The sequence below is a fragment of the Centrocercus urophasianus genome, unplaced genomic scaffold, assembly GCF_019232065.1.
Source record: "Centrocercus urophasianus isolate 14NV4802_14NV808 unplaced genomic scaffold, USGS_Curo_1.0 seq_764, whole genome shotgun sequence".
In the NCBI taxonomy this organism is placed as follows: domain Eukaryota; kingdom Metazoa; phylum Chordata; class Aves; order Galliformes; family Phasianidae; genus Centrocercus; species Centrocercus urophasianus.
The window spans coordinates 21,846-41,712 of record NW_024885382.1 but is presented as its reverse complement, the minus strand read 5'-3'; the positions used below and the strand labels follow the sequence as shown (position 1 = coordinate 41,712).

General features: G+C 47.9%; 1 protein-coding gene across 1 annotated transcript; it reads left to right on the top strand.

Annotated features, from left to right (window-relative positions):
- Positions 1-224: 224 nt before the first annotated feature.
- On the top strand, positions 225-18,407 carry LOC122171007 (serine/threonine kinase 11 interacting protein). Its single transcript, XM_042838319.1, has 24 exons — positions 225-305; positions 388-590; positions 1,972-2,046; positions 2,363-2,458; positions 3,362-3,469; positions 3,673-3,744; positions 4,616-4,745; positions 4,927-5,030; positions 5,650-5,739; positions 7,426-7,467; positions 7,966-8,133; positions 8,432-8,513; positions 8,623-8,979; positions 9,163-9,353; positions 9,739-9,849; positions 10,587-10,782; positions 12,049-12,540; positions 14,011-14,126; positions 14,328-14,425; positions 14,617-14,795; positions 15,037-15,121; positions 15,368-15,450; positions 16,879-17,105; positions 17,425-18,407. Exons 1-24 carry the CDS (start codon positions 251-253, stop codon positions 17,563-17,565), a joined length of 3,501 nt encoding a protein of 1,166 aa, XP_042694253.1. The 5' UTR covers positions 225-250; the 3' UTR covers positions 17,566-18,407.
- Positions 18,408-19,867: the final 1,460 nt, after the last annotated feature.

Genomic DNA, 19,867 nt, shown 5'->3' with positions numbered 1-19,867 from the left:
CCCCCCCGGGCGGCGGGGACGGCGGCGGGGCGGGGGGCGCGGGCCCCGCCGGGCGGGAGGGGGACGCTGGGGCGGGCTCCATGGCAACCGGATGTAAGCGGCGGCGCTCTAGCCGCGGTGGCGCGGCGCGTCTCTGTGGTAATGCGGAAGTGCGCCGGGCCGTGGAGCGACGGCGAGCGCGGGGCGAGGCGAGCCGGGCAGGGCTGCGCTCCCCTCCGCTCGGTCTCCCACGCTGGTCTCCCCTGCGCGGATGGCGGCGGCGGAGCCGCTGGTGAGCGGCCTGGCGCGGCTGCTGCAGGACACAGGTGAGCGGCGGCCGCTCGGAGAGTGGGGAGGCCCGGCCGGCGACGGCGCTCACGGGCCCGCCCTGCTCTCCGTTCCCCGTAGGAGACCTGGTCCTGGACGGCTCCAGCACGCTGACGCTGCTTACCCCCACGCTGCAGCACCTGACGCGGGTCTTCGAGCAGCACTTGGGCTCCCGCAACCAGCACCGCGGCTTCGTGGCGCTGCCCTCCCACCCGGCCGAGACCGCCGCCATCCTCCAGGCGCAGTTCCTTTTCGACGTGCTGCAGAAAACGCACTCTCTCAAGGTCCGTACTGCCCGGGCTGGGAGCGGCAGTAGGGGTGAAATGGGCTCGGAAGGAGAAGGGGATTGCATGTATAGGCTGCTCCTAGGTTCCACGGCTGCGCTAAGAGGTGCTGTGGCTGAGCCTGTGGGTCTGTGTGTTTCCCCGTGAGGGAGATGGGAGACAACGGTTTGAAGATTGCTGGGAGTTTTACAGCGACAGTGCTGAGCTGGAGATCAGAGTGGGGACCCAGAGCCCATGCAGAAATACAGCTCCACCAACATGGCGAGGAAGGAAAGGACGCTCAGTCAGGAGGGTGTTGTGGTCAGTACTTGTATTAACCAAATAACAGGCCCGGTCAGAGGGCAAGCTGCACACTGTAGCACTGCTCACAGCTCGTTCAGATTCCTAAGTCTGTGGAAAGACAGAGAAGGATATGGTTAAGTTCTCTGGACACAAAACAGAGATGGTATCTGACCTGAACTTTGTTGAAATTGACTGTGGTTGCTTCCCAGAATGAGCGTCCCCTGCAAACGATCCTGCTCAGCATGCTGCATGAGTGCTGGCAGAAGCTGGTGGTGATTCATTCCTGCCGTGGCTGTAGCTGTGAAAGCCGTAGTGCTGAGGAGGCCCTGAGAGTCTGTTCTTCTGCACCTGATGAGTCACTTCTGCGTGCATGTAGCTGGCAGAGATGGTCTCTCCATTTGTACCCTGGTGTCTGCAGTGGGAGCATTAACTGCTTCATTGCTTCCTTTGTATGAAAGATTGTGCTGTCCACTGAAAGAAAAGGAGAGGAGCTGAGTTTAATAAGCTCCTTTGTGATATATGGGCATGGTCTTAACTGTCTCCTCACGAAAGAGCCTATGGCTGCACTACAGAAAGCAAAGGAGATGTTTGCAGTCACCTCAAACTGATGTTAACAATGTTTTGAAGAACATTATTTTCCACATACCTGCTTGTGATTTGCCTTAATTGGCCTGGTCTTGTGAAATGTAGGTACACACCTCCACCAGTGCTCTATTTCCACTCAGCTGATTGATAACCATAGCTCCAGCAGCTAGATTTGTTTTTATTCAGTTAATGCTGTTTGATGAGGATCCTATCTGCCAGACCTTCCTGCACCTCTGAAAGAGGTGAAGCCATGTGAGCAAGGGAGAAACAGAGCTATATGGTCAGGCAGCCTTGTGCTGCCCACATTTCTGTTGGGTCTTTATTGATCTGTGGAACCATGAGATAGTGTAGATGCCACCACGAAGGGCACTAAATAATGCTAAATAACAGAGCATGTTATTTAACATCTGAGCTGGAGAAGACGCCCATTCATGGTACATCAATAGTATTGCTTCACGAGTATTACTTAATAAACTGAGGTTTATGTGAGGCTTCTTTCCTGATTTTTTTCTAGCTCATTCATGTTCCAAACTGTGCTTTACAATCTACTGTGAAGATATTCCCTTTCAAGTCCCTCCGGCATTTGGAAGTAAGTACAGGAGGCAGAACTGGCTTTCAGTTCTGCGGTGTGGCTGCTCTTTACTCAGTTTTGTGGTTGGAGAATGCCTCTACTCCTAAAAACTGGGTTGGCTTTTGTGGCCTGCCTACAAGGCTACATCTGAACTGCAACGCTTGCTTAGGGTGCAGCCTGGGTGTGAACAATGGTTAGAGAATTAGAGTACTGGGAAGGGAGGCTCCAGCAGGAAAATGGGAGACTCCTTGTGCAGATAGGCCTGGAACAGCAGCTGCTCTTGCACTGTAATATTTTGATGTATGTTGTCCTTACTTTCTCATCACTGCTGCAGTTGAGATCTGTCCCTCCACATTGCCTCCGGGGTCTGCGATTTCTCTATTCTCAGCTGGAATCTTTAACCTGCTCCAAATGTATCAGTACACTGGAGGTGAGTGTCTCTGTGCAGCTCACGGGGAGCTACGCAGGAGATCAAATAGGGAAATATGGGAGTAATCTTATCGATCCATATCAATCCATCTCATATACAGCTTTTTCTCCCTTACCCATTCTGACGTCTTACCCCACAAAGAATGATGAAGTATTCCTTGGTTGATTACGTCTGTGCTCTGCAGTCTCCTTTATAGTTGATTGAGAATTTTGGTTCCAGCCAATATTTGTACTGGCTAAATCTGTCTCTGCCCAATTCTCCATTCAAAGTTCTGTAGCTGGTCAGGAATTATTTGGTTGTACCTCAGCAATCTTAAGTTAGAGCTGATTGTCAGAAGGAAGCGCTGTGCCTTTATCTGCACTCTTGTGCTGCAGATTTCTGAGACATGAAGGCAAGCTCCAACCATGGAGAACTGAGTAGTGTGGGTCATATTAACAGTGGGGCTGTGAGGTTCTGCATGGCTTGGAAGCAGCTGCCTGCTGGGGAGCAGTGGTTGTTGGCAGAGAGCACTTTGAGGGACTCTTTTGCCTGTCAGAGCATGAGTTGTTCGACCAGAGCATGTGTGTCTTATTGCTGGGTCCGTCCTTGATGGAGGTTTGAAAAAGTGGTTTTGTTAGGATGAGTCTGTGGTTAAGTTTTCAGAGTCTCTGAATTGTAACAGGTTAACTATTGCTCCCTGTGTGTAAAAAGCAAAGGCATCTCCCCTTCTTTCTGAATATCTAACTATGCAATTACCACCAAATACTTGGCAATGACTTATAAGTCACTAATCCATTCTGGGCAGGCACAATCTGTAAGGCACAATTTGTCACCCTTGTTCTAGACTTGCTGTTCTTGTATGTTCATCTGCTGTTACAGTAACAGCTAGTGCTAACCAAGGAATGGCTCCTCTCTTCCTCCTAGGAAATCATTTCAGCATGTGGTGGAGATCTGAGCTGTGCTCTCCCCTGGTTGGAGTTGCAGATGGTCAACTTCAGCTATAACTCCATCACTGCCTTGGATGACTCACTGGTGAGTTGGGCATCTTTCCTGCATGCGTGAGTGTAAGTGTGCAGGTGATCATGGCCAGAAATTGACTACTCATTGCTGTTGCTTTCTCTGGGTGGGAGGGAGTGAGTGGTGTTAATTTTGCTGGCCTCTCCCAGCAGGACAGCCTTCTCATGCTGCACTGGAGACATTTATAAGATCTGATCTAGTATCTTTTCATCCTTCAGCAATTACTGAATGCACTTAGAGTCTTGGATTTGAGTCACAACAAGGTCCAAGATTGTGAGCACTATTTAACGGTGAGTATCTTGTGCTGAGCAGCAGAGTTCTCTTGTACAAAGAGGACACTGCTGCTTACTAAGTGAGGTGTAAGACAGGAGGTGGAGACATGGTCCAACAGGCATGTGATGTAGAGGCAAGTGCTTGCAGCCTTTAAACTGTTCCCCTGTATGTACAGCCCTTGCTGAGGGCCGCTGAGGCAGAGCTGGCAGCGTTCCTCATGTGCTCTGATAGAAGCCTTTGCTGTATGTGTTGCCACGTTTACCACTTGGCCACAAGTCAGTGTGGCTGAAGCTTTGCTGTTATCTGTGTGGTGAGGCGTGGGGCTATTGAGATTTGCTGTTTGGTTTGTCCAGGCAGCCAGAAGCATTTCTTTCTTGCCATACAAAATCTTCTGTCAGTTACTTTAGAAGGATGGAAGTTTGTCACAACAGCATTTGTGTCCCTGGAAGAAGGCATTGGAATCCAGGCTCTGCTGAGCTGGGTGTGCTGCTTTTCATAGAAGCTGTGAAGCATCTTTTCATTGAGTTTGTAAGGCTCACAGTATGTCATTTACCACCGTCTTTCCAAAGGTGGGAAGGGGCTTCTTTTGGTAGCAAGTTCAGCCCTTTGGCTGGGGCAGGACATCCAGATCTCCTTCCTGTGCTCCACTGAAGTTGGTGAACAAGAGGAAAAATCCTCCTGGTAAATTTTGTAAACCAGTTAGATTGTGCTCAGCACCCCTAGACAAACTACTCCGAATATGAACACTGAAGTCTTGCTGTAGTTTGAGAAACTCGCTTTTTGAGTGGTTTTGGTGGGATGGAGAGAGTGACAGAGACTAGCACCCTATCTTGCATTCAGGACTGGACTTTGAGCTAAGATGTCAGTGCTGCTTTTCTCTCTTAATAGACCCTTTCAGAACTTGAGTACCTCAACCTGGCTTATAACTTCCTGTCCAAAGTGCCAAACTTTGGCATCTTCAGCCGATCCAAGCTGGTGACTCTGATCTTGCGCAACAATGAACTTGACAGCATTAATGGTGAGCCTGCAGCTGAGAGGATTGTTTGGGTCTGAGATTTTCTCTTTTTCTCAAGGAGGAACAGAATTTCAAATCTTGAGCACAGCTATTATTGCATGTGTTCAATTTTGGGGAAGGGGGCAGGGAAAAGCTTTTAAAGTTGTATGTTCTAGTATGCCGATGGCTCCTCACTTTGTTGTAGGGGTTGAACAGCTGGTGAATCTTCAGCACCTGGATGTAGCCTATAACCTGCTGCTGCAACATGCCCAGTTGGCACCACTGTCCACTCTACACTATTTAAAAAAAGTAAGTGTGAAGCCTGGTGGGTTGGTAGATTGAGGATGTAGTGGTCAAGAGGGTGCAAGGTTAAAAAGAAAGTTGAGGAAAGTAAATTCAACTGCTGAGCACTTGATTTTAATGAGGGAAGCTGATGAGGGAGCCTTAGAGAGACAACTGTGTTTGTTTTCTGTGACCCTGTTCAAGCTAGCCTTTTCCTGTATATTCATCCCCATTTCTTTTTTCTCTCTTTCCATTTTTAATGCCATCAAGTTCAGTAGGAGTTCTCTTATAGTGCTTTTGCAGATTTGTAGTGTTTGATGAAGTCTAAAGGTAGATAACTGCACACACTATAGCATCTGTGTAGGAAAATTTGCCTGCAAAGGACTTCTCTCAGCATTTCTCAGAGTCAGTATAGAAGAGGCCCCTGATGATTTAGGGGCTCAATAGGAAATACTGGAACTTAATTTTCTATTTTTTGAACAGCTTTCAGGAAGCATTGTAAAAGCTTAGATGTCTCCTGAATTGATCCCTATTCCTCTACAAAGATGCTTCCTGAGGCAGAAAGAAATCTTGGAGTCTCCAGGTAGATTAAATTGAGGCATAGAATGTTGTTTCTAGTAACTTTTTCTCTAATTCCTTCTCCTAGCTGCATCTAGAGGGAAACCCATTATGGTTCCATCAAAACCACCGATCTGCAACCCTGGTACATGTATCTCCCAGGGCAGCCTTCTCCAATGTGAGTATTGCTCTGTGCCTCCTGCCCCAATGCTGAAGTAGCACTGGGTATTCTGGTGCTCAGGGGCAAATGAGAAGAAATCTTGTAAACCTGAAAATTGAATTCAGCACTTCTGGGGTGGAGAGGTTCAGGCAGAGTAACTTATCTGTAATTTTTCATGAAGTTTGCTGGCTGATATCAGGTTTGTAAGACCTCAAATCTTAACACATCTTCCTCTTCTGCCTCTTCAGTTTTGAGACAAGTTGAGTGTGCTTAAAGGAATCTCCTCATCTGTAACTTCCCTGTGTTCTGTTGTACCATATCACTAATTGAAGGGAACTTAAAAAAAGTCACAGAATCGCAGAATTGTAGGGGCTGGAAGGGACCTCTAGAGGTCACTAAGTCCACCTCCCTGCAAAGCAGGCTCCCTGCATCAGGCAAAAAAAAGATGTAGACATTTTTTACACAGTCTCAATAGTGATAGGATAAATGGTTTTAAACTAAAGGAGGGGAAACTTAGGTTAGATGTTACTCAGAGGATAGTAAGGCACTGAACAGGCTGCATAAGGAAGCTGTGGGTGCCCCATCTCTAGAGGTGCTCAAGGCCAGGTTGGATGGAGCCCTAGGCAGCCTGAGCTGCTGAGAGGCAGCTCTGCCCAAGGCAGAGAAGTTAGAATTGGATGATCTTTAAGGTCCCTTTCAACCCAGTGTATCCTATGATATCACTCTATATAATATCACACTATAAATTCCAGGATTGTTTTATCTGCTGTCTTCCAAAAGTCCAGTCATTTGTTTGAGCCTTCTTCTCGAACTAGTGAGTAACAGCAAGCACTGATGATGCTCAATGGCTTCTAGAACAACAAAAAAACGGTGCCCTAACCAAGAATCTCCCAAATGCAACTTGTTCATGTGAAACTCAGTTGTATAAACAGGCATTCAGTGTCAGTTTCTACCTTAGTGAAAATACTGCAGTGCATTTGCATCAGTCTAATACATTTTCCAGTAACAGCGTAAACTGAAATCTTATCGTGCTGGATGTGCACTAGGCTCTTGGCTACTACTGCAGAAAGTAGAAACTGAGGCTAAGGACTCAGTGTGCTGCCACTCCTGGCAGGATCCTGCTTCACGCGGCCATGCTCCCTGCTGCCACATCAGAAAACTCGTGTGCTGCCTCTGTACCCATGTTCCTGTCCGTAAGGGCAGTTTTCTTACTCTAATCCTTAATCTGAAGCACTGCCAGCCAATTAAGGGAAGGGGTTGTTCAGCTCTGCCCTATGCTGGTGCGGCCTCACCTCAATAGGTTTGAGCACCACAGTCTAAGACATAAAACTATCAGCATTCAGAGGAGGGTGGTGAAGGATCTAGGGGGTAAGATGTATGAGGAGTGGTTGAGGTCAGTTGGTCTGTTCAGCCCAGAGAAAATGAGACTGCTCTCTTGTGGCAGCAACAGAACCCAAAGGAACAGCATGGAGCTGCATCAGGGGAGGGTCAGGTCCCTTCTGGCCATACATACTGTTGAGTCAAGTAGCTGCAACTAAAGGCATAATGGATAGGCAGGAACGGGGCTGTTTCTGGTAGTCTTTGCAGTGTTGTGCCAAGGATCCCAACTCTGGATGGCCTGAAGGGAAATAGGAGTCAGTAAATGTTGTCCTGAGTATATACCAGCCAAGTGGAACCTGACTGCACATGGGTCTCTAATTACAGTTCCTCTTGGATGGAGAGCCACTCTCTTCCTCGGACCTAATGGTAAGAACAATTGTCGTAAACTAATCTTGCTGGCTTTGGGAATGGGAAGTATGACAGACTTTTGCATTCTCATGCATCCTGTAAAATTTGTGTTAATTGTCTTGATTGTTTTAAGCATGTTCATTTTGGCTCAGTCCATGATGATTTTAAGTAATTGTTGGGGCTGGCCAGCATAGCTTATTCTGTCCTACGTGCCCTTGCAGACCTTGGAGCCTTGCCTGTTTCCCTTTCAGGCACTGTCTGGCACTTGACACTTGAATTACATTTCAGCAAAACAAATGTTTCCCAGCATCTCATCTGCTGTGTTTAAGAGACACAGAGATTGAGTAAAATTGATAAACAATCCAGTCAGTCGAGCAGGAGCTGTTGCCACCATTTCTACTGAGATGGTAGAGATCCAGGCTGAGGGGCAGGGAAGTTGCTAACTTAAGTTGTGGCCTGGTTCCCTTGTCCTCCCCTTCACACTCAGCAGATAGCTTTCTCTTCTTCTGCATGCAGCACCTTCCAAAATTAGTGCCGAGTGTGTCACAGTCCATCCACACTTCTACCTCAGAGAAGACCATGTTGGACCGCAATGCGTTGGACAGTTCCTGTGCTGCAGACTTCAGTGACAGCCAGTCCCCAGCTGAGAATGTGGCTGTCAGGCTTCCTCGAAAGAAAGGCAAGGTCTGGAACAGAGACAGCTTCTTAACTATGTAGCTGGTGTGTTGGGTGAGGGGGCTGTTGCTCCATGAAAGCCTAATGCTATGGGATGTGGTCTTGTACTGGCTGAGTGCAACTGGGCCTCTGCATTGCTCTACATTAGGAAGGGACTTGTCTTAAATTCAATCTTGATGTACTGTAACAAATGCTTCACAGTGTGCTGTTACTGTGCTGTAACAGCAGTGAGCCTTTTGGCTTGGCAGAGCCTGTGATCAGTCACTGTTCTGGTGCCTCCCAACTATTCTTATCCTGTTTGTTCCAGGGAAAAGTCAAAGTGCGCAGAGCAAGCATTTCAGAGCCCAGTGACACAGAACATGAGTCCCAAGCTTTACCTTTGTCTGCTGGTAAGGCTTGTTCTTTTTCCTTAGTAATACAGCAGCTGAGCTGCCTGCAGTCAGATGAGTGTTTTAGCATGGTGACTACTGTCATACTTCCCAAATTTTCTCTCTACAGGTCTGGTTCTACAGCATCAGAAGGAGATGGAGCGCATGGACAGCTTCAGAGATCGCTTTGGTGTAGACTGGCTGCAGTACAAGAGACTGGAGGAGCATGACCAAATACCTGTCATCTGCCGTAGCCGTTCTGCTGATGAGATCACAGCCAGGCCTGCAGCATTGGATTTGCAGAGTGAGAGCTCTGACCCAAAACAAGTAAAACCTCAAGTATCTCCAAAAGAATCCTCTCCTGTTTTGCACAATGCTGGGGAAGAGGAACCTGAAGTACAGCCAGGTGAGCCTCTGGGAGGAGAACAGAGAGAAGAGGAGGCAGATGAGCTAATGCTGGGAGAGGAAGACGATGAGAAGCCAGAAGGTAAATGTGTTTTTTTCACTGCTGTATTTGAGGGCTTGGATGATGGTAGAATAGTTGGATCAAATGTGATATTTGTAATCCTTCATCATACTACTCAGCATTGTAGGACTTCTAGGGACTTTGGACAATCAGGCCTAAAGGCCTGCTATGTGCACTGACTTGTGCTGTTGTCTTATTTGGCAGTGGACCTTTGCCAGCCAGTGCTCGTGAGCCAAATAGAAGGTGAAGGGGACCCAGAGTCAGACTGGATCTTCCTGCGGGTCACAGCTAGGCATGTGATTGAGGTGGAACTGAAAGCTGCCAGAGTCCTCCACAAGCTGGAGCTGAAATGCCTGCAGAAGATAGAGACCTCTGAGATGACTTGGAAGAGGATGGTGAGCTTTTCCTCTGTCTGAGCCTTTGGCATCTTACTCCCTGTATGGGTCAGCATTCTGTATGGGTCAGGATTTTGACTTCTGTCAGAGCGCCCTACAGGTGTTTTCCTAATGCCTGCAAAGCCTGACTCAGAGTCTCTTCTACTCTGTGCTTATGTATCTAACAGCACTGAAATTGCTTGAGTACCTGCGATAAAGCAGCAGAAGCCAGCACCAGCTCTATTCGGAAGCTGGACTTGGTCCAGCTCCCACGTGCTATTAGGATCTTTCTGGGAGAATCAAGTCCGTGTATGGCATTGTTTGTGACATTTGTTACCAACAAATGCAGTCTGAATGCTGGATGCTGTGTCATTTTCTTGGAATTTGGGTTTTCTGTCTTCTGCAGGATCTGGTGCGAGTTTTCCCTGTCCTTACACTGCACTTTACCTACATTCGCAAGGACCGGCAGAAGCGCAAATATGTGGTGCTGGATGACTGTCCGGAGCAGTGTCTGCAGGTGGGGGAAGTTTTTCTGGAAGATGCTGGATTCTGCAAGATCAGAGCCTGTGTTCTCTGAGCACACACACATCTGCAGGCCTGTGACTATCCAGGTAGACAGTGTCTCATTTGTAAGCTCAGGATTGGTGCTGTTGCATAGATGACCTGTGGAGGGCCCTTTAAGCATGGACATGAACAGCAGAGCTTCAGGAGCGTAAATGTGTTCTCAAGGAAAAAGTCTTGTAGTTTTTTCATATTGGTGTGCTGGTTTCTAGTAGTCAAGTTAGTGATCCCTACTTGTTGTCAACATGCAACATTGTGTTTTCTGGGTGCTGCCTGTGCTCAGCTGTCTGTATGGTGAGAGTATCGGTGTTACAGCAGCTCTGGTCTATACCATAGCTATAGTGACCCTGAACTCAAATCCAGGTATTTTTCTCCAAGCACTGTTGTTTAAGTACAGTTATGCAAGCTGCCACAGAGAAGACACAAATAGGTAGGACCTTTAAGAATAGAGCTCCAAGAGGAGCCTGTAAATATGTAGATATGAGGCAAAGACATGCAAACAGGTTCTCTTGGTATTCAGCAGTGGAGCTCCATGCCCTTAGCAAAGCTTACACAGATTGGCTGTTGTGCCTTATGTAGCTGGGATGTGGTCCTGCTCCCCTTGCACTCTGAAGTGATGTGATGAGGCCTGCTTTTATTAGGACAATTATAGCTGCCTGCTAACACTTTCTTTCCCTTTGCTGCTACTTGTAGTGCGTGCTTGAAGTGTTGTCCCCAGCTGTGGAAGAGAATCGGCGAAATCAGGACCAGGAGAAGGAATCCCTGAGGCTCCAGTGTCTGAAATGCAAACATGAGTTTTTGCAGTCCCTGGCTTCCAGGCAGCAAAGTCCTTATCCTGCAGAGACTGGAAACACCAAAAATTTGGAGACACTAGTTGCCTTAAATCAAGGTAGGATGTAATCTCCAGGGAAAAAAATAAAAAGGATGCTTTCTAGTACATAAGCAGACTATCAAAATGGCAGCCATGGTGCAGAGCATAGAATGTGTAGGAGGGGGTGATGCCTTGGCTGTTCTAAAAGGCCTTTGATAACAGAGGCTTTCAGGGAGTCTGCTTCAGTATTTTTGATAAAGCTTTGGCTGTTGAACGTCAGAAAAACAACTACAACCCTAACCTAAGTCTTCCAGGCTGTGATCTTAAGCCCACTCTTGCTTCTTCTATGGAGAGTGATTTATTTCTTTCTTTGTGCTGGAGAGCTGTTACCTAGCTAGAGAGCTAGTCCTGTTTTCTGTCCACTAGACTAAATAAGCTCAAATCCCTAGATAATTTACTTGTCAGTCATATCTTGTACAATCCAGTTATTCTTGCTGATCTCCTCTGTGCTCTTCTTGACTTGTCCACATTTTTCTCTGGGTGTCTGAAGCTAAATGTGGTATTTTAGCTGAGGCATTACTAGTGCTGAATAAGCGTCTTCTAATTGCTGAGTTTTCAAAGCTCAGCTTGTACTTGAAATGTCAGAGTTGTGTCTAGCCTTAGCTCAGAAGATGCTGCTGGTATGAGGAAGTATCCTGGGATCAGAGAACTCTACACTGGAGGCAGAAGTGCTGTCATGGCTGCAGTGCTTTCTTCCAACCCAGGAAGCTTTCCTCTTTGCCCTAGGCTAGTCTTTCCCCATAAGGAATTCCAGGATATAGCTGGGGGTGTGGTGTGGGTGAAGGTTAGCATCAGGAAGTAAGGTCAGAAGGGATGACAGCTGGAGAATGGACACAGCAGGCTTGTAGGTTGGCTGGCTGAAGATAAGGAAGTGACTAAGGAAAGTTGGATTGACTGATGGTAAGCTTGGGCTTCAAAGGCACTGTAAGCACTTGTGGATGTTAAGTGGAGGAAAGGCAAAATCAGCCAAAATCCTGATATGGTTTCAGTTGCAGCTACAGGGCACACTGGTCACACTGGTTCTGAGCATGGCTATTTCAGGTGGCAGTTGGCAATCATCCGGAATTTCTCGTTGATTTGCAGTGGGGAATTGTGTAGGATCTGATTCAGAACAGAACTGCTCAACAAACTGCTCAAGTCAGAGTTTATCTATCATCTGCTTTGAAAGGGATGGTTTGAGGTTTGCAGGGGGAGGGGAAAAAAGTAAAACCTTGTAGCAGAGCTGTTCCTTTTTTTTTTTTTTCTTTATCCCTACTGAAATCTCCCTACTGAAATCTTCCATAGATGCTTCAGCAGCTGGTGAACCCATAGCCTGTCCCAGTTGTTCTAGTGACCATGTGGTAATCCTGCCTTCAGAAGTAAGCTCCAGCACGCCTGTGCCACCTAGCCATGATGGCACAAGTGAGGACCTGTCAGACTCTGTCCTGGAGGGAGGCAGCCAGCAGGAGGGCCCAGAGGAAGTGCCTGCTCTGGCCAGGGACAGTGGGAAGTTCTACATCGGGGAGGACAGCTCAGAGATGGATACCAGTAACAGCACCAGGACCCCAGAGCTGACTGGCGAGCATGAGAGCACTGTCCATTCCAGCCCCTGCAGTACAGATGGAGGCTATGGGAAGAAGGAGCTGGGCATGAAGAGCCAGTACTTGTCCCTCAGCCACACAGACATCAATGCGGGCAGCTTGATGGGGAGTTACCGTTACAGTGCTTCTCGTGGACCCACTTCTTCACAACTCTCTATGAACTTTGACTCAGAGGAAACATGGAACCTCCGTTCCTGTGAGTATGTCAGAGCTGCACAGGGTTTAGGGGTGTTGTGAACTGTTTCTAGTGCTTGCAGGCTGTGCTGCTTCCAGTTTAATGTGGAAAGAGATTATCAACCACAAGCTTCAGTGACTGGTTCTTATGGGCAAAGTGTTTCACATCCCTCTCTGTTCAGTCCTCATGCCTGAAGGAAGGGAAAACTGAGTCAGCACCTAATTGGTCCCTGATATTGCTCAGACTTTGAGTAATGGGATCTTTTTCTGGGAGCTGCACTGCTCAGTTACCAATACCAAGGGTTCTTTTAGCACTAGTGAGCTGCCAGCTGGAATGTTGTTTTTGGAGAAGTATACACACAAAATTCCTCTGCTTCTAGTTTCTGGCCCAAGCGTAGGGTAAGGCTAGTGTGTTTACAGCAGGCTCTGTTTAGAGCTTTTACAGCCACTTGTGTTTTCCTCAGTGGTTTTGGTGAGCTCAGATGACAAAGCCTGTCCAAAAAAAAAAAAAGTAAAAAAAGGAGGCTGTGTGAGGGATATCATACAGAGCAGCAGCTACTGGGATGTCCACATGTGCTTTATTTGAAAGGCCTTGGATTTCTGTTGTGACAGACTGATTCTGCTTGGGCATCAATATGTAGCTTACAGAATGACTGAAGTTGGAGAGGACCTGCGGACAGTCAACTGGTCCAGTCCACCAATTAACTCTACTGAAAGTGCACTCTAGTCAAGACCTAGAAACCCATCAGCTTCTCCATCTAGAGATCTTTACTGACCTTTCAAGTCTGCTTTGCTTCAGAAGAGGACTCAGTACAGAACTAGTCTTTAGGACCACTATGTTCAGTCTTGTGCACTCAAAATAAGCATGAGAGGTAAAGCAGTCTCATAGGTCAAATCACAAGATTCTAATTCAAAACTGAGGCCATGAAAACGTATACTTTGAAAAGTTGATTAGTGTAGTATTTCTGGTGGAGAACAGGCCCTAGTGGGATGTTTGTTCTCTTGGACAGTATCACAGCTACTTGTATGTATAACTTGGTCATACAATTGCATGGCAGACCCAAGTGGGGTTTTTGAGCAACTTTATTCATGTCTTCTGCAGTCCCTTTCAGCCTTACTGAGTCAGAATTAAAGAAGCTGACCATCTGAAATGAGAAATGCCTTCTTGGCTTTGTGGGCAAGCTGTGGAATTGCTCTCCTGACAAATCTGTCAGCAAAGCAGTGTTCCCCTCTGATTAAACAATTGAGTGTAGGTTGAAGATGAACTAGGCCAAAGAACATCTGAAGGGGTGACTGTCAGAGTGATGGAATCCTCTCATATTCGATGTTCCAGGCCACAGTGCGGAAAGCCTTAGCTCTGACCTTGTTTAGAGAAGAGATACCTAAGGGAATATCTTGAGAGGAGAATGCTGCTCTGCTAGTGCCAGGTCTGCATGCTTTTCAGCTTCTGGTCAGTGGGAAGAGTTTTGATCTCACCCTTTGCTCTCCTCAGCTGCAAACAGCATGCTGAACACAAGGGACTTCCGTTCTGTGGATCATCGCCTGAAGCTGTACCTGGATATGGAGGTTTTTGAGGAGAATGATGAGGAATTCCAGTGCTTCCTCAAGGTGAGCTCTGGTAGCTCCTCTCCTGCAGCCTCTGGGCAGCCCTGCTGCTAGGCTATGCTAGGTGTGCTGCAAGTTCTGCTCAGAGGTGGTCTGGAGACTGAGGGGTGCAAAGGAATCTGAAGCATGTCTGGGTCAGCTCTTTCCATGGGTGGACTGGGAAGAGGCAGGCCAGTACTGTCATTTGTCCTCTCTGTGCTCTAGGTGACCATCGTGAAGTTTGGTCGACAAGGAGAGTTCCTCTCAATTCTGGTTGCCTCTAACCTCAGGATCTATGTGCTGGAAGTTACGGGGGTTATCAGGTGAGGAGAATGGTGGCGAGTGAGACCTTGCAGCAAAGCTGTGAGTGCTGGGTAGTGCCTCCTCTGCCAGCCTTACCTGAGAGGTGTGGTGACATGCAGAGGCTCTTCTGGTAAAGCCCCCTGCTGCAATCTGTTGTGGGAAAGGAGGTGGGGGCACCCTGCTGCTGCTGAGGGCTGTGCTCTGTGATTAGGGGACAACCTGCAGACTGGCTGAAGAAGGATGACTCTCACTACCTGTCTGATATTTCCCATCTGGAAGTGGGACTTTGCCACCAGAGCTTGCGAATGGAGTGTGAGAACCCAAAAGCCTCCTACAATCTGCTGATCCGGAGCCAAAGTTGCTGTGACCAGTTCCTGCAGACCCTGACATGTAAGAGTGGATTCGTAGTAGGGGGGTGGGAGAGGATTTTCTCCAGGAGAGCTATAAGGAGATTTGAAGTTGGATGTATGTTGGAAATTCACATCTTGGTAGCTCAGAAAAAAGTCTGGGGGAGAACCCCACTGGTGTCATGAATTCCAGTGTCTCTCTATGGACTGGAGAACTCTCCTGAGTTGTTACATACTGCCCCTGGGCTTGCAATGAAAGATGTCTACCTTCTACCCATCTTTAGATCTTATGCAAGAGCTGCCTGCAAAGAAAAGGAGTAAGGTGAAGGAAATCCCCACCGTGGAAATGAATTCTCAACATTGGCTGTGGTAAGAGCAGTCTCTGAGAAACTGGGGGTTTGGGTAGAAAAGGACATCTGCTTGTCCAGGAGTGCCTGGGAAGCTCAAAGCAGGGCAGCAGGGGCACAGCAGGAGTGGCTGCCAGCTATGTGCAATAGGCTTATGGCAACTGGCTTAGGTCTCTGCTGCACAGGGATGAGCAGGCAAAGGGGTTTCACTGGAGTTGCTGAGCAAGGCAGTGCCTCTTTGAGAGTTCTACTGTTGTATCTCCTCCAGGCCTCTGCTGGATTCCAGGAACACAGATTCTGCAGCTGCAGGTGGCACTTGTTTCTTCTACCTGCTGGCCTACCTGATTCAAGGTACAGAAGATCTCAGTGGCTAGATCTACCATGCCTCGTGTTTTCTTCTTAGGTGCTTGTCTTTTTGGTTTTCAGCATGTGGAAATGCAGCTGGGCCGTGGCTTCACCAGCAAGATGTGGCAGGGGTATGGCTGAAAGCCTTTTAGTGCTGAGATATAGGACTCAGATCTGAGATACAGGATATAGGATATAGTAGTATGCTTCTTCCTATACATCCACTGAATCTCCTAGCCCTTTTCTACTCAAAGTCCAGACCCTAGGGAGCATTTTGTCCTGTGCACCAGATTTGGTGAAAACTTAGAATGGCTTCTTAGAAGCTGGTGGTGATCCAAGGGTTGTATTACTGCCATGAGCTCAGGGGTCACACACAGCTGGTAAGGTGTCAGGAGCTTGAAAGGCTCTTCAATTTGTGAGGAAAAAGCAGATGTCTAATCTGTTTCACAACAGGATAAGAGGAGCCTGCTGGAGTCCAACGGTTCTATGCCAGATCTTGCTGATGTCCACATGAGCTATACTTGGCATTTGAGTATTCCTTGAACAATTCCAGTGTCCTTTTATCTTGGGACCCTGTTTTTGTCACTGCTCTTGCAGCCTCTTTTGCCATTGGCCACCAGGAAGGTATAAGAGAATTAGAAGGAGTCAGTGGAAAGTATGCTTCTTAGTCTCAATCTAAGCTGAATAAATAGCCTGTGGGAAGAAGAATTTAAAACTATGCTTTTGTTACTCAGCAGGTATTTTTTCCTTTTTTAGAGTACAGTGCTCCAAACTGGGGACAGTTCAAGCTGAGGCCTTGTGCCAAGTAGACAGGACTAATTGAACATCCCATCTCTGATATTCCTACTAATTCCCAAGAGTGAAATGTGACAAGAAAAGCAACATGTTGCCGTAGCAGTTTGTGATTCCCTGTTACCTCGGACAGTTCTGTGCATCTGACTTACTCCCGAATTCTAGTGATTTTCATTTGCATCCACTAGAAGCAAATGCATGATACTTATACTCCTTCCAAAACTATCCTGCTTTCTGCTATATTTATGACATGTCCCATCTTGGTATTTAATTTTATTTACGCCGTGTTCCACCCATCAGATCTACTGGCAGGCCTTTTAGCTAGAGCTGCTGACTTTTAAATAAGGAATAGCAGGTTATTGAAGAGGTCAAAGTACTGAAGTTCCTTTTCCTGCCTCACATGAGGATATTGGCTGGACAAGGCTAGCTGGGTGGCAGTCTTTTGTGTGTGTGCTCTAACAATGAGCTTGGTTGAGCCCACGTGTATTTATATACCCTTCTTTAGTCTGGAAGCTGGATACTGCTGTTCACCCAGTTACTGTTGCTGGAAAGGATTTCCCTAGGGAAAGAGTGGAAAGCAAAGCTGGTTCTGTGGTGACTCAGGCTCTCAGCAAAGCCTCTCATTCCCTCATGTCCTTTTAGGGGCATCTGCTTCCCCTGTGACCCTGCTGAGCACACGAAGCATGCTGTTTCTGCTGGAAGAAAATCACCAGTGGCAGGTGCAACCCCCCTTGGATGCAGATCATGAGGCAGAAATGCCTTCTAGGAGCAACATCCAGTTGAAGGAGAAGCAGCCAATCAGCAGTATTAGCAATGTCATAACCTATCGCCTCTGTCCTTGTGACATCAAGCTGATGCTTTATGATGAGGTAACCAAGGGAAGGTCATGGGGCACACAAGATGCTAGGGGCTGGATTGTGCTCAAATCCTGTTCCTGCCAAGAGCGTTTCTGTCATCTCCCATCCTAACCCAGGGCTCTGCACCACAGAGCAGAGGGGGTGCAGCAATAGGCTGCTATACAAAAGTCATGCAGGGACACTTTCATGGCTGGTAGCAGAGCAGGAGAAGGATATCACTTAGAAACTGGGAGGAGCTGGCAGCTGTGCTGCAGAGTAGCAGCTCAGGGCTGATAAGCGCGTTTGGGGTGGGGCCCTGCTCACCCACCTCTCTCTCTTTCCTCCCTTACAGGTGCTGAAGGTGGAGAGTGCTTGGCACATCCGCACAGAGTGCCCTGAGCTCCTGGTAGAGCTGGTGGAGTGGATCCGCAGGCCCTGGGAAGAGATGTTCTCTATTGAGCTACGGAGAGCTGTGTATGAGGGACTGGAGTGAGCTTGCCAGCTGTAGGCAGGAAAGACCTGGAGTCACAAGTGCTGCTGTGCTGGCAGCAGTGCACAGATATGTCCCCTCCCATCTGATCTTGCTGTCCCATGGCCTTTGCTTTCTACTCTAGTCTTGCCCCTGACCCTTTCTGGTGAGGAGGAGGGGAGCACACAGTGGTCTAGCCTTTGCACAGTCACTCACCTGCACTGGGCTGACCGCGAAAGGAGGTGGTTGGAGATGTCCCTTGTGATACTGTGTAAGCTACAGAGTTTTAGCTTGGTGGTATTTGCTAGTCTCCTTCACGATAATACGAAGTATTACTGAAGAGAGAAGCTGAACCAGAGAGTGTTCAACGGGCTGTGGTGTGACTCAGGCAAATCAGCAGGCCAGAGGCAGTTGGATGCTGTGGTTTTCCTAGCAGATGTATTTGCTGCCTTCCTAGCTGTCTCAGAACAGCTGCCAGTGTCTGCTGATGATTCTTTTCTTTTTCTTTCTCCCTCTTCTTTTATCCACAGCTTCCCAAAAGCTCCTACTTCAAACAGGAGCCTGACTGCACAAAGGGATAAGGCATATGTTGTACTCCTAACCCCACAGAGAGCCCTTACCTGCCTGCCTGGCAGGCTATGGCTCAGTCTGCTGCTGTAGTCCTTCACTGTCACTGGGGAGGGAGGGGAGCTGGGAGGCTCTGACCACAGAAGTGTGTTGCTCATTGCTTAGGAGGTCAGGACCCTCATGGACACTGGCAGGTAAAAGTGAGGCTTAGGCTTTTTCTGAACAGTCCAAAAGCAAGAATCTATTTTAACGTGAGTTTTACTATTTTCTATTGCAATAAAAAGGTTATATTTATTGAATTGCCACAGTTTCCTCGCCTCATCCTCTTGCATTGCTATGATGTCCTAGTAAGGTCTTGCATACTAGCTTCATCAGTTTCCAGGAGCCAGTTCTGGGGCTGGCAAGGGAACAAGGCCACAACCAACCCAGCTATACCATCCTCAGAGCCTTAGGAGAGTAGGAAGTTCAGCTTCGTAGTAGTGTAAGGCCACCCCACAGCATGCTGCTGGGTGCTTTCTTGGAATGTTTATTTTTAGACTTTCTCTTGTCACTTTGAGTAGCAGTTTCAGTTGCTGAAGGCCCACAGTGGCCAATATTTTTATCTAGCCTTCTATAGACTGGATTGACAAGATCTATAGTGTCTTGAGGCAGATGTCACAATGCATTCCACTTTGTCCCCTCTTCCTAAATGGGCATATGGCTGCTGCTCTCCGTTCCTTTGCAGTGATCTCAGACTGCGAATGGCAATGAGCTCAGTGGAAGCACTGCCAGCACACAGCACTTTGTCTGGGGGAAGAAGTCTCAGAGAGCAGCACCAAGTAATGACCAGTAAGGTTTTTCTGTCTTTGTCTTGCCATTTAAGGTGCCTGTGCTAAGTATTATCTTCCCCTTCCATAACTGTGTTTTACATAAAGTACAAGAGTCAAAACTGGAGTTACCAGACCAGTCTTAGTCTCCTCTGTACACACCGATCCCTTGACACAGCTCCATCCCAGCTGGTGTTTTCCACCCTAATCAAGCTGCACCCCTGCTCTGCTGCACCTGGGTGTGTGGTGAGGTACCTGACAAAGTCTGGATTGCCAGAACTAAAGGTTTCAGCTGTTTGCCTGCCCATGCCTGTTCTCAGGCTATTTTACTTACTTGCTCCTGCTCCTAGCCCTTTCTCTCTGCAGGTCCATCTCCTTGGCTCAGCACCAGCATGTTCCTTTTCACCCACTCCCTGGCTACTGCCAAAGAAAGCTCACAGGTACTGCTGTAACCCCTCTGCTGCCTCTTCATCAAGCACTCACTTTGTTTTCCCTTAATCTGGTAACAACCAGGGCATACCCCCACTCCCTCTGTAGTTGCTCTCTGACCTTGAACGTTCCTGTGGAGCTGGAACTAGTGATGGGGTAACTGGTCTCATTGTGCCAATGCAGTGTGTGCAGAAGCACACCTCAGTCATCAGTCTGGCTCTTTCACCACTTTCCTCTGTTTCTCCTTTCCAGCACCTGGGCTGTGAGAAGACAGAGCCTAGGGGCTGGTCGTCAGCTCTCTTAACTGGGAGAGCCCTATTTCTAGTGGATGTTTACCTCCAGCAGAACTTTCCTGCAGCAGCCACTTGCTGCCCTTTGCAGTCCTCTGCTGGAGCGTGCCTCTGGCTGTTATCAGGTCATTAAAGTGGCCGTGGAGCTGTCCTGTATCAGGACAAACAGTCCCTAATGGAGCCGTCTGCTCCCTGTCCCAGTGCCAGAAGCGCTGATTAGTAGGGGAAGAGTGG

Excerpts from the sequence above, each read along its gene's own strand:
- LOC122171007 (XM_042838319.1), top strand. The coding sequence starts at position 251 with ATGGCGGCGGCGGAGCCGCTGGTGAGCGGCCTGGCGCGGCTGCTGCAG. Across the intron at positions 3,470-3,672 it reads CTGCCTTGGATGACTCACTG|CAATTACTGAATGCACTTAG; the intron begins GTGAGTTGGGCA and ends TTCATCCTTCAG. Across the intron at positions 7,468-7,965 it reads TCTCTTCCTCGGACCTAATG|CACCTTCCAAAATTAGTGCC; the intron begins GTAAGAACAATT and ends TTCTGCATGCAG.